This window comes from Entelurus aequoreus, linkage group LG12 (genome assembly GCF_033978785.1).
Source record: "Entelurus aequoreus isolate RoL-2023_Sb linkage group LG12, RoL_Eaeq_v1.1, whole genome shotgun sequence".
Taxonomy (NCBI): domain Eukaryota; kingdom Metazoa; phylum Chordata; class Actinopteri; order Syngnathiformes; family Syngnathidae; genus Entelurus; species Entelurus aequoreus.
The window spans coordinates 9,391,368-9,409,511 of NC_084742.1; the positions used below are offsets into that span (position 1 = coordinate 9,391,368).

At 37.4% G+C, this 18,144-nt stretch overlaps 1 protein-coding gene across 1 annotated transcript in view; it reads right to left on the bottom strand.

The window, feature by feature from the left end:
* Positions 1-1,287: 1,287 nt before the first annotated feature.
* Positions 1,288-18,144, bottom strand: part of LOC133661417 (copine-8) — a 182,356-nt gene continuing 165,499 nt past the window's right edge. The window contains exons 17-20 of the mRNA XM_062064599.1: positions 15,417-15,519; positions 12,230-12,287; positions 12,078-12,151; positions 1,288-2,130 (exon numbers count right to left, since the gene is read on the bottom strand). Of these exons, the coding sequence (XP_061920583.1) occupies positions 1,942-2,130; positions 12,078-12,151; positions 12,230-12,287; positions 15,417-15,519 (424 nt within the window). The 3' untranslated portion in view covers positions 1,288-1,941. The remainder of the gene's footprint in view (positions 2,131-12,077; positions 12,152-12,229; positions 12,288-15,416; positions 15,520-18,144) is intronic.

Here is an 18,144-nt window from a genome sequence, read left to right on the forward strand (position 1 = left end):
ATATATATATATATATATATATATATATATATATATATATATATATATATATATATATATATATTTTTTTTTTTTTTCTTTGTAGACTTGTGTAAAAAATAGATGCATTTTTGTACTAACTCAATATGTTCAGTCTTGTTCTCAAGGAATATTACAGAGCATGATGTGTGCAATATACTGTGTATCATTCACTAATTAATTTAAGGGAACAGGAATTAAAAATATAATTTAAAACCACAATTTAAAAAAAAAAAAAACTTAGCAAAAACGTAGCATTTTGTAGAAAGTTCGTTTTTTTTTTGGCAAAGTGGCAAATAATTTGTAGTGTAATCAAAAACCTTTTTGGAATTTTATGGACATATCACCAAAATTATATATATATATATATATATATATATATATATATATATATATATATATATATATATATATATATATATATATATATATATATATATATATATATATATATATATATATATATATACATACAAGCTTTTTTTCCTCTCTGTTTATTTGTGCAAAAGATGAATGCATGGTGTTAACTAAAGATGTTCTGTCATGTTTTCAAGGAATAATACACAGCATGATGTCTGTAATATACTGTATATCAGTCACAAATTAATTTGACAAACGACGGCCCGTGGTTTTAAACATATAATTTAAAACCACAATCAAAAATAAAATTATTTGCAAAAACTTTGCATTTTGTAGAAAGTTTTTTTTAATTTTTTTTTTTTTTTTTTTAGGAAAATACCTTTTAACAGCACAAAATAAATCAACTGTAATGAAATTAGCATTCGCAACTAGTAGTGATGTTAATTTGCAGTATGTTGACCTTAATATGTGGTTTAGAATTTTTTGTATGGCAATTTAAATTAAACAGTAACCAATGAAGGTGACACATTTGAGGCAATAAGATCAATATTATTAGTATACAATAAAAAAAATAAATGTTTTTGTTGTGCTTTTTTGGAATGTTTTTAGTTTGGAATGTTCATACCACCCTATACAGAATAATAAATAATACTATATTAACGATAAACAAAAGTATTGTGCTTGTAATAAATGAACACACACACATATATATATATATATATATAGATATATATATTTTTAAAAAAGTACATTTTATATAATTGTTGTATGCCCAATTTATGTACATAAGTTTTAGGTATTTTGTTTGAAAGGCAAAATAAAGGCTGTATGTTTACTGTATATTGGTTACTAATGGTAAAAAATTAGAATGGATGGAAACACAGCAGAGAAAAGTTTTCTTTTTTAGAAGGAAGACTGACAGACCGAGAGACAATAGGACTCTTCTATCACACAAACACACTCTCATACACACTCCACCCACCTCAGACAGACGGAGGTTTGGAAGAGGTAGTGCAGGGCCGCTATATTCATGCACGTGCTCCAGGCTACACTCATGCAAAAAGGTTGATAAACACCAGGGATACGGTCGAGTACGGTACGGCACGGTACGGTACGGACTGGCTACCGGGACCTGCACTGCTGCTGCCTGACGCACATGTCAGGGGTAAAAAACTAAACGAGAAAGAGAGAGAGAACATCACAAGCTTGAAGTATAAAAGTATGAACATTAAAAATCCTTACTGTAAACAGTGAGACAGAAAGATTATTTACAAGTTATTCTTCATTCCTTAGTGTTGTCTGGGGACATTCTTTTTGGAAAGCAAAAAACAAAACCTGCTCCTTTGTTTTTCCTGCGACGCCACTTGGCTAAAAGTTGAGAAAATCAAAGAATCCAGACGGTGAGAGGAATGCTCGACAGCGGAAGTAAACAGATTAGGGTTTTCCCTCCAGGCCCTGGCATGCGGCTGCTCCAGAACACGAGAACGACCACCGGGGTCCACGACAGGTAAGGCATGGAGAGTGGCCTCCTGTGCGACTCGGAAACTAACTTCCCCCTCCGCTTCAGATCTGCGTTTGGAGAGGCTGTCCTGGAGGCGTGTAGGGAGGCGGCGCGGGCGCGGGCTTGATCCCGCGGGTCCTCATGTACGACAGGAACTGGTCGGGGATCTCGGCCAGGACGTCTTTGGCTAGTCGGGCCATGCTCAGGATGTGGTTGCCCGTCCTGTCGATGTAGTCTCGGAATGGGACGAACTGAAAGGAAAGTAAAAGGAAATTGGAAAAACCATGACAGCAAGTGAAAAATATTACGAAAAAACTCCAGAAAAAGTACAATCATGCCCCCTAGTGGCTGTAAGTAGCGTAGGGTTTACATTTTTGAGTTGAGTTTGAGGTTATTTGGAACATGCATGCATACAACATGATACATCACGATTTCCAGTTTCTCTATGCAACATGTTCGAAAAGGAGTAGGAAGAAGCAGAGCTTATTTAATCCTACCCATAGTCCTTTACATAGCAGTTGCTAAAACCTTTGTTCACTTCCTGTTCTCAATGTATTCACAAAAGACTCCATAGCTAATAACATTAAAAATAAATAAATAATAATTAGTGAAGTAAGTTATATTTCATATGGTGAGATAAATAAGATTATCTAGAAAATCAATGGATGGATCAAATAAATTCTGAATGTTTATCATGGTTCTTCTTCTTTGTACTTTGTAAACACTTTAAGTTTGAAGAGTTTCTTGAAGTGGATCATATTAGTACACTGTTTGATTTCTTTGCTTAATCCATTCCATAATTTAATTCCACATACTGATAGACTGAAGGTCTTAAGTGTTGTACGTGCGTACAAATGTTTTAAACTAAATTTTTCTCTAAGATTATATTTCTCCACATTAAAGGAGAACTGGATTTTTGAGGGAATTTTGCCTATCATTCACAATTATTATGAGGGACAAGAACACGTCTTTTTAAAAAAATTTTTTTTTAGGATTTTTAAGAAGATCAGTTTAGTTGAGTTTATTTATTTATATAGCAAATTTAAAAACCCCAGTTGACCAAAATGCTGTACAGACATAAGAAAAGGGGCACATTGTGTCACATTTACAATGTAACACGGAAGGATGATTAAAATACAGTAGTAAAATATACCTTAAAAGAAGTGCGGAATATTTCACCTAAAATACTAAAATGTAATAAATAAGTAAAAAAAGATAAAACAGAAAATAAAAAAAACCAAGAAATAAAAACAACCACGATATCCTGTCCAACTGGATTTGAACGCCAGGGAGTAAAAATATGTTTTTAGCCTAGATTTAAATTGGTTCAGAGACTGGGAGGACCTAGTAGATAGTGGGAGGTTGTTCCACAGTCTGGGCCCTGCCACTGAGACGGCTCTATCGCCTCTGGTTTTTAGCCTAGTTTTTGGAACAGCCAGGAGGAGCTGGTCTGAAGACCTCAGGGTCCTGTTGGGACAATAAGGCTGCAGCAGCTCAATAAGATAGGGCGGGGCTTCTTGGTGTAAGCATTTAAAAACAATAAGTAAAAGTTTGCATGTTCCCCCTGTGACTGCGTGGGTTCCCTCCGGGTACTCCGGCTTCCTCCCACCTCCAAAAACATGCACCTGCGGATAGGTTGATTGGCAACACTAAATTGGCCCTAGTGTGTGAATGTTGTCTGTCTATCTGTGTTAGCCCTGTGATGAGGTGGCGACTTGTCCAGGGTGTACCCCGCCTTCCGCCCGAATGCAGCTGAGATAGGCTCCAGCACCCCCCGCGACCCCAAAAGGGACAAGCGGTAGAAAATGGATGGATGGAAAATGTTGCTGATGTAGCCTTCAAAGCTGCATTAGCCTTCAAAGCCCTCTAAAGCAAATTAAAAACCCTCCATCAACGTTTTATATACACTTTGCAAGTCTATATAAAATGTAGTAACAGACACCTTCATAACAATATGTATTATGAACAATATTTACTGTATTTTGGTCATTTTAGGACTGATTTCTTCCACGCACCGATTTCCGTTTCCATAGCATTGCACTTCCGTCTTCTGGCAACAAATGTGTGTTCCTACTTCCGGAATCAAACACGAATGTGTTTTCTAATCATGGCAGACTTGGTAACAGACAACGAAGACGACAATTTTTGGACAAATGAGGATTCACAACTTTACCTTTTTGAAGATGAATATACCGAGGATGAACCACTGCTTACAGAAGCGAGCACGAAGGAAGAGTGAGACGTTGGAGAAGACTGAAGCCGAGAGAGTGAGGTGAAAGTGACTTTGGCGCTATAAGTGTGGAATTTGAAGCCATGCTATTTTGACATAAATGGAGTGCTTACATAAATAAACCAGAAAAAACGTCCCGGCCCAGTTGGACCAAACGCACTACTGTACATCGAGTGAGTCATACTTTAATATTGTATATGATACGCGCAGCACGTCATGTGTGTTGTTACAACTACAGTAGATACGCTGTCGAGCGAGCTGTGTACTAACGTACAAATGCGGGTTAATACTTTACAGACACAATAATATGATTGTTCTATCGCATTGTGTTGTGCACTACAAACGCAAACGTGTTTCGTGCTGACGTAGAAGCTAGCTTTTAAAAAGAGTTCCTCAGTGTTCGCTCTTACAATAACAATGTCGCTACATCTTGGTTATTATACAGGTTACGGAATGTAAATGAAGTGTTGTTGACGGTTTTTGAATGCATTTTTAAAGTGATTTAGAGGTAGAATCGATTGCTCCCATTAGCTGCATTGCTAGCCACCAAGAATGAGCCAATTTTTACATGTTAGAATTCAAAATAAAAAAAAACAACCTTTTCTTCTTGTGTCTCATAAGGATTGTGAACGATAGGCAAAATTCCCCCCAAAAAAGTGCAGTGCAAAACCACATAATTATTAAAAAATAGTCACAAAACATATGTTATATGCAAAATTTACAAAAATCATGTCGAAAAAAGTGCAACTACTATTACAAAAAATACAAATAATCGCAATGGAAAAAGGCAAATATCCAACTGAAATTGTGGTTAGAGTGTCCGTCCTGAGATCGGTAGGTCGTGAGTTCAAACCCCGGCCGAGTCATACCAAAGACTATAAAAATGGGACCCATTACCTCCCTGCTTGGCACTAAGCATTAAGGGTTGGAATTGGGGGTTAAATCACCAAAATGATTCCCGGGCGCGGCCACCGCTGCTGCTCACTGCTCCCCTCAGCTCCCAGGGGGTGAACAAGGGGATGGGTCAAATGCAGAGGTTAATTTCACCACACCTAGTGTGTGTGTGAAAATCATTGGTACTTTAACTTTAACTTTAAAAACACTTGAAAACTATTATAGTACTTTTTTCTTTATATTTATAAAAATGTATTTAATTAATTAATTAATTTTATTTTATTTATTCATTCTATGTATTACTTATTCATTTATTCAAAATTCACTTATTATTAGATAAAATAATAATAATAAATACAGCATTGTATTTTTGATCAGTTCATCAAAGCATATATAATTAGGGGAATGTGAGCAGTAAGCATTACACAGAGGACATTGACATAAAAAATAACTGACAAAAACTAAACATTGTAAAAAAAGATAAAACACCTCAAATAAAATAATAAAAAAATATTAATATGATTGGTAATATTATAATTATTATTAATGATAAAAATACAATCAAACATAATAAATACAGCACCATATTGCTGACAGTTAATTGACGCATATATGATTAGGGGCTGCGAGCAGTAAGAATAAAAGAGAAGACATTGGACATTGATATGAGTCTTAAAAAATTGTGATATGTTCTATTAAAATAATTGCAAAAAAATGTGACTACAAAAGGAGACATAAAATAATACTAATAAGATTAAGAGTGACAGTAAAAAAAAAACATCTTCTTCTTCTTCGAGTGTTTTAAAGGCCTACTGAAATGAAATTTTCTTATTTAAACGGGGATAGCAGGTCCATTCTATGTGTCATACTTGATCATTTCGCGATATTGCCATATTTTTGCTGGAAGGATTTAGTAGAGAACATGGACGATAAAGTTCGCAACTTTTGGTCGCTGATAAAAAAAGCCTTGCCTGTACCGGAAGTAGCGTGACGTCACAAGTTGTGGAGCGCCTCACATCTGCACATTGTTTACAATCATAGCCACCAGCAGCGAGAGCGATTCGGACCAAGAAAGCGACAATTACCCCATTAATTTGAGCGAGGATGAAAGATTTGTGGATGAGGAAAGTGAGAGTGAAGGATTAGAGGGCAGTGGAAGCGATTCAGATAGGGAAGATGCTGTGAGAGGCGGGTGGGACCTGATATTCAGCTGGGAATGACTAAAACAGTAAATAAACACAAGACATATATATACTCTATTAGCCACAACACAACCAGGCTTATATTTAATATGCCACAAATTAATCCGCATAACAAACACCTCCCCCCTCCCGTCCATATAACCCACCAATACAAATCAAACACCCGCACAACACACTCAATCCCACAGCCCAAAGTACCGTTCACCTCCGTAAAGTTCATACAGCACATATATTTCCCCAAAGTTACGTACGTGACATGCACATAGCGGCACGCACGTACAGGTAAGCGATCAAATGTTTGGAAGCCAAAGCTGCGTACTCACGGTAGCGCGTCTGCTATCCAACTCAAAGTCCTCCTGGTTGTGTTGCTGCAGCAGGCCGCTAATACACCGCTTCCCACCTACAGCTTTCTTCTTTGCTGTCTTCATTGTTCATTAAACACATTGCAAAAGATTCACCAACATAGATGTCCAGAATACTGTGGAATTTTGCGATGAAAACAGACAACTTAATAGCTGGCCACAATGCTGTCCCAATATGTCCGCTACAATCCGTGACGTCACGCGCAAACGTCATCATACCGAGACGTTTTCAGCAGAATATTTCGCGGGAAATTTAAAATTTGCACTTTACTAATCTAACCCGGCCGTATTGGCATGTGTTGCAATGTTAAGATTTCATCATTGATATATAAACTATCAGACTGCGTGGTCAGTAGTAGTGGCTTTCAGTAGGCCTTTAAGGCACAAAATGTACACTGTTTACCACAAAGTAATCAAAGTAAAACATGACTAATATCAAAAAAGCACAGTCGAACAAATTCATTTATCATCACACTCTTATTTTGTGTATTGGGAACCGATCTGGTTGGACGCTGGGAAAGTCCTTTGGGTCGATGCCTTTGCTGCATTTCAGAACGATCCAGACGCAAGTTGACAGCAAGTAATAACAGGAGTCTTACAATCGAGTATCCACTTGTAGGTGTGTGAGAGTACAGTGCAAGCTTGGATGGTAGAGTGTGACTGTGCAAAATGAATGTTTAATTCACTTAATGAGCTATCTGCTGGCACCAACGATCACAAAATCAAACGGGAAGCCAATTTGTGCTGGAAGCCCCTCGCTGGGAGACTCAAGCCTCACCGTGTCAGCGGGCCTTATTAGTTTGCTGATAACGAGAAGAAATGGCTGCAAATGTTAAAAAAAACCACACTTTTTCTGTATGTGTGTGTGTATTTAGCTTGTTACAACTAACAAGCGTGTCTACTTTGCCCACCTGGGCCAGTGACATTTGACAGCGGCGGTGTAAAGGTCATCCATAGGGGGAAGATAAGCTTTATGGTCTCCAGGATGCTAATGTTTATTTTGTATTGTCAAGTTCTTGTTAGGCATATTTAACACAGCCATTGTTCGTTTAATGGATTTGCATGGGATCAATCAACAACAGTCAGGTATAATTGTATACACCATCACTATGTAGCCTTTCAGCTTTAATTTAAGATACTGACAAAAACATGGCTCGCAGCATTGAGCACTAAAGCCGGTATATTCAATTGGCCTCCATTTGAGATCTTTAATACCGTAATTTCCGGACTATAAGCCGCTACTTTTTCCCGTCGTTCTGGTCCCTGCGGCTTATACAAGGGTGCGGCTTATTTACGGCCTGTTCTTCTCCGACACCAACGAAGAGGATTTCGGTGGTTTTAGTACGCAGGAGGAAGACGATGACACAATGATTAAAGACTGACTTTTCATATACCGGTAGGCTGGTTATTTTGATAACGTACAGGCGAGCACTTTGTATTACTTTGCACCGTTGTATTATTTGTACTCTGCACGAATGCTGTTCGCCATGTCAAAGATGTGAAAGTTTGATTGAATGATTGAAAGATTTATTGTTAATAAATGGGACGCTTTGCGTTCCCAAACAGTCATCTCTAGGGATGATGTTTGATAAGGAATTATCGAGTTCGAGCCTATTATCGAATCCTCTTATCGAACCGATTCCTTATCGATTCTCTTATCGAGTCCAGATAGGTTGTTGTATATGGGAAAAAACACACAATATTTGGTTTAACAAAAGCTCACTTTTATTATATAATAAAAAATAAAAAAATCTAATAAATAAATATTGACTGTTACCCACCTAAAAAAATAAAATAAAATAAATAAATATTGACTGTTGTTACCCAAAGTATATTAAGTGGGATTTTTCAGAGAAACAAATATATACAGTGACACAAAAACAACCTGTCTCTGTGATCACTATAGGTGTATAAATAATAATAGTGTTAAATAAAATCAGTCCCTTGGGCACAAAACTGAAAATAATACAGCTCTCCAAAAAGAGCACTTCTGCTGCTATTTGACATAACTGTTTGTTATGATGCTTTGACATTTTTGCACTTTATTTCTTTATTGAAATAAAATTCTATGAAGAGAAACGTTATTTGCAAATGTGGTTACAATGCTAAAAAAAATTAAAAGTTAAAGCTAAAAAAAGAAATACACTTTATTGAGTTAACATTATTTATTTATAGGGGGAAAAATGTTATGAGCTAGAGAATATAACATCTACACTACCCAGCATGCAACGGGAGTTACGAGCATGCGCAGTCACCCCGAAAAGTGTTGCATGTTGCCACGCTGTGAAAGTAAACGTCAAGAAGTCAGCCAACACGCCTCGTCTGCATTATTTATAATTAGACAACACATATACAGTGTGATTTTGTTTTGTTTACAAGGAAAGAAAAACAAGTTAAAAAAGGGAGATATGTTGTATGTGCTGCGGTTGCATTAAGAACGTTGCGACAGCTGCCGTAAAGGAGGTGCGTTGCTAGCCTGGTTGCTGTTTCCGGTTGGTCGTAAAAGTGTTCGTCATGTGTTTTTACCCTGCTAAAATCTCTCAGTAAAGTTATTCGTTGGATTATACCTTTTGTTTCGAACTTTATTACACCTTGGAGCGCTTTTTCCCGTCCATTGTTTTCCTGCTTTCCCTATCTGCGTCTAATGACTGAGCTACATGACGTAATTTTTTGTGATGTCCCACGGAGCATTGCTGGTCGGGACGGGATTCCACTCTTTTTCTTTACTATAGTGGTCTCGATAACGGGTACTGGTTCTCAAAAAGGGATTCGAGTCCGAGGACTCGGTTCTTTTCTTATCAAACAACCGGGAAAACCGGTTTCGAGTATCATCCCTAGTCATCTCTGTCCCGACAATCCCCTCCGTGGTAGCAGGAACCCTTATATACTACGGTAAATACACATCAAAACCCTGCGGCTTATAGTCGGGTGCGGCTTATATATGGAGCAATCTGTATTTTCCCCTAAATTTAGCTGGTGCGGCTTATAGTCAGGTGCGGTTTATAGTCCGGAAATGACGGTAAATCTAGATTTAGAACAGTGACAATGGAAAGAAGCATTTCAATCAGAGGTGTTAGTTTATAGAACAAACTTGATAGTAAAATAAAACAATGGAAATCTCTTTCTGTATAAAAAAATAAAAAAATCATGATGATGAAAAGATATGAATGAGTTAAATTATTTCTTCATTATTGGTTTAATTGTTGTAAAATGAAAATATGGCTTTGTAGTCGCCAACACTGAAAGTCAATTATTATCAGATATTAGAGGCTTTTAAGTTCTTTCTGCTCCTTTTCATTCATAATTTGCTTCAATGTTATGTTGATTGTTTTATTGTTAGTTTATTTCTTTGCTTGATTTTTTATGAATTAAATAAATAAATTAACTGAACAGAATTTCCATATATATGCAATAACCATTAAACCGGAGCTAGTCAACAAAATGTATCTGTGGGCCACATTTTCAGAATACATTACAGTTATTACAGTGCTTCTCAAATATTTTCTGTTGCGACCCCCCTAGGAAGACACTCTCCACTCTCTGCCGCGACTATAAATACTATCATTTGTCTATAAAATTGTTATAAGTACGCTTCTGCATAGCATTGTATCCCTATTAACATTAAAGCAAACTACAAAAATAGTGCTGTCAAGTTGTATGTTTTTTAATCTGATTAATCACGTTAGAATTTGGATTAATCAAAATAAATAACTTGCTTACATTATGGAAAATAATTTTTAAAAAAAGACCCCAATATTTTAACATAAATTTTAGTTTTAATCAGAAAGTCAAGCAAGTATTCTTAAAAGGTTTTACTTGAATGTACGTCATTTATTTACTCGAAACCCAGTAAAAGTATTATCTAACGTCCTGTCGGGGTTTATTTTGAAGTATACATTATAAAAATATTTGCACATTTATTCATTTATTTTGTCAAAATGATAAAGGACAAGCTGTAAAAATGGATTATTAATCTACTTGTTCATTTACTGTTATCTGGTTATTTTCTGTTTTAACATGTTCTATCTAGACTTCTGTTACAATGTAATAAACACGTATTCTTCTGTTGTTTGACACTTTACATTAGTTTTGGATGATACCACAAATTTGGGTATCGATCCGATACCAAGTAGTTACAGGATCATACATTGGTCATATTTAAAATCCCCCATGTGTCCAGGAATGTATTACCTGGCTTTATAATCATAATATACATTTTTTTAAAAGGAAAAAAGACTTTGTGATGATAAAAAATATCGATGTAATCATAGCAGTATCGACTTAGATACGTTCTTGTACTTGGTTTTATTACAGTGGATGTCAGGTGTAGATCCAACCATGGCATTTGTTCACATTGAGGAGCGCTAACCTTTTAGCGGTGCGCTATTATATCCTCCTACGGTGTGTAGTGAAGCATGTTTAGATATTCCTCGTCCTGCAGGGATGATACTTGTGAGAAACTTGCTTTTATTTGTCGCCATGGAGGCGAGGATTAGTGATTTAGAAGTAGCTAAAACACTGCAGACTGCGGATGGGTGTTCGCTAGCTAGCCATGTTTAATGCACCTCTTGTAGAGCTGCATTTCAGTGTTATAACTTCACCTTTATCCTTAGTTTTTAAGCCAAAATATATCCATTCTCCCTTTTCTCTCAACACGCCGTGTCTGCTTTTAAGTAGGGCAGGGGTCGGCAACCCAAAATGTTGAAAGAGCCATTTTGGACCAAAAATACAAAAACAAATCTGTCTGGAGCCACAAAAAATTAAAAGCCATATTACATGTGCCATGAGATATAAATTGAATTAAGAGGACTTAAAGGAAACTAAATGAGCTCAAATATAGCTACAAATGAGGCATAATGATGCAATATGTACATATCGCTAGCCTAAATAGCATGTTAGCATCGATTAGCTTGCAGTCATGCAGTGACCAAATATGTCTGATTAGCACTCCACACAAGTCAATAACATCAACAAAACTCACCTTTGTGTGAGTTGCACAACGTTAAAAGTGTGGTGGACAAAATGAGACAGAAAAAAAGTGGCATAAAACACGTCCTAGAAAGTCGGAGAAAGTTATACATGTAAACAAACTATACGGTGAGTTCAAGGACCGCCAAAATTAGTAGGACAAAACGGCGCTCGCCAAATACTCGAATCAGTGAAGCATGTTTAATATAAGCAGTGTGATTTATAACAATTAGGGAGGTTTGTGTAATGTTTGTAATCCTACAGAAACCATACTAAACAAAAAAATATATTTATTTTTCCCCTCATCTTTTTCCATTCTTCATACATTTTTGAAAAATCTCCAGAGAGCCACTAGGGCGGCGCTAAAGAGCCGCATGCGGCTCTAGAGCCGCGGGTTGCCGACCCCCGAAGTAGGGGAACCGGTACTTTTCAGAGGCGGTATAGTACCGATTATGATTTACTAGTACCAGTATACCGTACAACCCTATCGCAACCTGAAGCATAACAATTAGTCATGAATTAACCCATGAGGTAATACGCACCTGAACAATATCCCTCTCAGCATATCTTCCTCTGGATGAGATTCTGACCTCATCGCCGTCCAACTCAATCATAGCTGAGGACAATAGAATGAAGGAGAATTAAAAAAGATTCACGAGGAGAGCAAAACCTTGTAGTGCTCGTGTCTGCTTACCGTCAAATTCCGCAGGCCCCACCCCCACGATGATGATTGACATGGGCAGACAGGAAGCCTGCATGTGGAGAGGAAGCCTCCATAAATCCCAGCGATAAATACAAACGTGCATGAATAGTAATAAGCCGGAGTGTTTTTGAGCAATGTGTTGACATCAGGCCTCTGAGCGATAGATGATGTCATATTTTGTGTTGCTCTTCTAAAAAGGTCATCCCTCAGTCTCTGCTGCCCTCTGCCTTTCCTGTACATTTATTTTTCTTCTTACCGTCTCACTTGCTTGCCGCCGACAAGGATCACTGAGTTGAAAAAAAAAAGAAGTTTAAAGGCTCTTTTTTTGTATTCCACACGCATGCTTGCCTTCCCTCAGGAACACACTTTTGACTTGACAGTGATGGAGGGGACGGACAGAGGGCGAATTACGTCCCAGTTGAAGGCAAATAATGAAAAAAAAAAAAAAAAAAAAAAAGAGCGTCTCTTTCCTGAGTTGGAATAGCAAGGAAAAAGCCTTTGAAGGTTGACTAATTTGATTTTTATGTAAGAGCAACACAGTGAGTTATGGAAATATTCCGACAGTGACCCCACAGTCGCCCGACCATCGTGTGCCATCTGGGCTCATTTACATTGACGTCGCACATTTCTTTATACCCGAGCGACCCGCATGCAAGCAAAAGTCACGTTATTTATGGTAACATCTTGTATGGCATAACAACATTGAATTCATCTGATCTGATCTCCTATTGCATTATTAATAGCGTGTACAAGTACAAAGAACCATTATTTTTAGCAGGGGTGTCCAAAGTGCAGCCCGCATCTTGTTTTCTAATGGCCCATGACACATTTTAAAGACAAAATAAAAACATTCCGGATTGCAACATTACACAAAAAAACTAGAATATGCAATTTTGGGACAATACGTGTGCGGATGCTAAAGCCGAACTTCTATGCTAATGTAAGTAGAATGCGTCAAGTACCAAGTCATATGAGTAGGAAGCGTACACATGTAAAGTTAGCTAAAAAAGTTTGCATGCTAAAAGTTAGCATATGTCAGGTACCAAGTTACATGGCTCTAAAGCAGTGGTTCTTAAAGGCCTACTGAAATTATTTTTTAAAATTTAAACGGGGATAGCAGATCCATTCTATGTGTCATACTTGATCATTTCGCGATATTGCCATATTTTCGCTGAAAGGATTTAGTAGAGAACATCGACGATAAAGTTCGCAACTTTTGGTCGCTGACAAAAAAAAAGCCTTGCCTGTACCGGAAGTAGCGTGACGTCGCAGGTTGAAGGGCTCCTCACATTTCCCCATTGTTTACAATGCAGCGAGAGCGATTCGGACTGAGAAAGCGACGATTACCCCATTAATTTGAGCGAGCATGAAAGATTCGTGGATGAGGAACGTGAGAGTGAAGGACTAGAGTGCAGTGCAGGACGTATCTTTTTTCGCTCTGACCGCAACTTAGGTACAAGGGCTCATTGGATTCCACACTTTCTCCTTTTTCCATTGTGGATCACGGATTTGTATTTTAAACCACCTCGGATACTATATCCTCTTGAAAATGAGAGTCGAGAACGCGAAATGGACATTCACAGTGACTTTTATCTCCACGGCAATACATCGGCGAAACACTTTAGCTACGGAGCTAACGTGATAGCATCGGGCTTAAATGCAGATAGAAACAAAAGAAATAAACCCCTGACTGGAAGGATAGACAGAAAATCAACAATACTATTAAACCATGGACATGTAACTACGCGGTTAATGCTCTCCAGCCTGGCAAAGCTTAACAATGCTGTTGCTAACGACACCATTGAAGTTTACTTAGCTACGGGACCTCGACAGAGCTATATGCTAAAAACATTAGCTCTGCACCGAAATTTAAAATTGCACTTTATAAGTTAACCCGGCCGTATTGGCATGTGTTGCAATGTTAAGATTTCATCATTGATATATAAACTATCAGACTGCGTGGTCGGTAGTAGTGGGTTTTAGTAGGCCTTTAACCTGGGTTCCATCGAACCCTAGGGGTTCGGTGAGTCGGGCTCAGGGGTTCGGCGGAGGTCAAGACACACCCGACTCATCGTGTAAATACAAACTTCTCCCTATCGGCGTTTTACGGATACGGCAACAGCAGAAGTCACACTGATTTGCAGGTGTGTAATTTGTTGTGAGTTTATGCACTGTGTTGGTTTTGTTCTTTGAACAAGGTGATGTTCAAGCACGGTTCATTTTGTGCACCAGTAAAAAAAACATGGTAAGACTTTAGTATGTGGAACATATTCACCATTAATTAGTTGCTTATTAACGGGGAAATTAGTAACATATTGGCTCTTAACTAGTCATTATTAAGTACTTATTAATGCCTTATTCGGCAGGGCCTTATTATAACCCTAACCCTCTAACCCTGGCCCTAACCCTCTAACCCTAACCCTAACCAAATAACTCTAAATTAAGTCTTTGTTACTTAGAATATGTTCCCCATACTAAAGTGTTACCAAAAACAGATACATTTGTCTTGAATTTGAACAAAAATAAACATTTTATTTTTCACTAAAGAAGGGTTCGGTGAATGCGCATATGAAACTGGTGGGGTTCGGTACCTCCAACAAGGTTAAGAACCACTGCTCTAAAGTGTTCGGCTGTAAACTTGGCCAAACACGTTAGCATGCTCGAATGCTTAGTTTTGCTCAAAGTTACCATGTGTCAAGTACCAGGTTATAAGCCTCTGAGGTGTTTGGCGGTAACATTTGCTAAAAAAGCTAGCAAGCTAACAGTTAGCATGTGTCAAGTACCAAGTTATATGACTCCAAGGTGTTTAGCTGTAAAATTTGCTTAAAAAAAAAAAAGAGCATGCTAGAATGCTAAGTTTTGCTAAAAGTTAGCATGTGTCAAGTACCAAGTTATATGCCTATGAGGTGTTTGGCTGTAAAATTTGCTAAAAAAGTTAGCAGGCTAAGAGTTAGCATGTGTCAAGTACCAAGTTGTACGACTCTAAGATGTTCAGCGAGCTTAGCGTATATTGATTAGCATGTATTGTATTGGTTTTAGTATCTTCAATGTACAAAATGTACCAAAGTGGCCCCCACATCCTTAAATTGTTATTCATGCAGCCCTCGCTGGAAACATTTTGGACACCCTGGGTTTAGAGGTACAAGGCGGAGTACATCAAATTAGATAATGTCCTCACGTTGACAATAGACTCCTTGGTCTGGGCCATGTCTGAGATGACGCCATCAGTGATGATGAGGAGCACAAAGTACTGCGATCCATCCTTAATCGATGCGGCATACCTGTGTAAAAACACACACAAAAACCATCTGGAAAAAATGTTTGTCCCTTAGGGGGGGCGTGACAGAAAATGATCGAGAACCACTGTTATACGGTCAGTGATCAGGTCAGTGCATATGTCAGTGCAGAGATGCGTGAGGAGACTCCGACTGGTAAATTTCCCTTCTAAATGCACCCTGACTGGACTTTAGATGACGCTGTTAGCAGGATTTGAGCAAATAAATGACGTGCATTCAATTAAAACTTTCCAAAAATGTTTGTGTACAAATATTGGGGTCTTTTTTTAAATTGATTTAAACCATGCAAGCAAATATTAACCTCAGACTATTCATGATTAATCCAAATTCAACTATGATTGATCTAATAGAACAGTTTGATCATTTGACAGCACAAAAAAACATACATTACATTAAAGAGCAAGCACAAAAAAATGAGAAAAAAATTACAAGTACAGTAAATGATTTGAAAAAGTATTTCAAAAAAAGGAGTTATTTTTCAATCACCTTGTAAATGTTTAGCGCCTGAATATAAGCCACAGAGGTGGGACCAAGTCATTGCTTTGCAAGTCACAAGTAAGTCTCAAGTCTTTGCCCTCAAGTCTCGAGTCAAGTCCCGAGTCAAGACAGGCAAGTCCCGAGTCAAGTCCAAAGTCAAGACTGGAAAGTCTCAAGTCAAGTCCCAAGTCCTGCATTTTGAGTTTCGAGTCCTTTCAAGTCCTTTTAACCACAGACCAATATATTTACACATATTGTGTATGCTTTTAAAACGCTGTATTTATTTATTAAAACAAGTGCATTTGAAATTGCAATAGTGCTGACATTGCACTTCATAATAGCACTATTAACCAGTCATTTTAAACATTTAACTCATTCCTTTACAGAATAAACACATTTGAAAAAACAAGTGCAACTGTACTTATTTGTACAAAAGTGTTAACATTGTATTTCCATGGCATATTGTATTGTAACTAGTTCCACAGCAGTTTCTATCCTGTTCTTACCTTATCTCATTGATCTCATCTCATACTGTATGTGTGTTTATGTGTGCGTACACATGAAAAACATAACAAATACATGAACAAAACAATGAACAGAGTTGTACTTTTTAGATGTCAGGGCCTTATGCATTATGTACACATATTCTTAATATAGTATACATTTTAACTGACCTTTATTTGACTATGTTTGTCTTTTGGTAGGTCGGACGTCTGCTCACTTATAGCATATAAGAATATTCTATTAATGTTAAGCAAACTATGAATAATAAAACACGCCAAAACATGTGTCCGTTATCATAGCTACACGTATGACAAAAAAGCATGTGAAAATCAGTGGTATTCAGTGAGGTAAAATGAATTAAATGCGCTGACAGTTCATTGCTCCTGCCAAATGAATTGCACTGAGTGGAGCGGATCACCACTCCAAGATGGCGGCCCCGCGTCTCGTCTGCGCCAGTAGGCAGTAGCCCTCGATGCTACGTCTACTTATAAGATGTCTATGGTTATAACGTTAGCAGTGAGTTTACAGCCTCACTGATTTAACTACACAGCAAATAAAAGTCACGTTACTTAGCCAATAAACGTTATCTTACATTCAAAACTTACCCTTCTTTGTGCAACTTCAAATGTCGAACGAAGTTGGAAGTTGTTGCATCTCCGTCTGTAATATTCCACCTGCGTGATTTGCATACGGCAATTCGTTTTTTGTTGACCAAGTTGTAGTTTTTATACCCGAAGGAAAACCAACTTTGGCATAATTGTTTCTCACTGCTGCGTTGTTTGACAACTCTTCTTCATTGGTTGTCCTGCAATTTGATTGGATGAATGCTGTGTGATGAAAACAACCTAGATCTAATCTGATTGGCTGTTGTACTGAGAGCACACACGCTGACAGGAACAACACGCTGATAGACACAGACGAAGAAAATGAAAAATACGGAGCGCTCCCAAATAACTTTTTAAGCTTTGGGTTTTGGGGAAAGTAGCAAGTCATGTCAAGTCAAAAGGCTCAAGTCCAAGTGAAGTCACAAGTCATTGATGTTAAAGTCTAAGTCGAGTTGCAAGTCTCTTTACATTTTGTCAAGTCGAGTCTAAAGTCATCAAATTCATGACTCGAGTCTGACTCGAGTCCAAGTCATGTGACTCGAGTCCACACCTCTGATAAGCCATATATTATTATAGTACAATATAAAACAAGCTGTCTTTTTTCTAGGGGACAACAGACATGTCAATATGTAACACCAAAAATAATACAATATTTACAGTATTAATTATTAGAGCTGGGAATCTTTGGGCACCACACGATTCGATTCGATTTTTGGGGGGTAACGACTTAATTCAAAATCACAACTTTTTTCAATAACATTGGGGTCCAGTTCCATGATAATCTACATTCCTCCAAAAAATAGATACACAGCACCAATACATTTCTATATTACTCAAAAGAAAACGGGTTTTGTTACAAAAAATAAAATAAAAAATTATACCCAAACATTTAATAATGTCTAATACAAATAAGGTAAAAAGAGAAGTATCCAACAACTTCTCTTTTCTAAAGTACAATATGATTTGCCTTAGTGGATGGACTGGACTGATTTAAAAAAAAAAAAAAAAAAAAATTATTAAATCG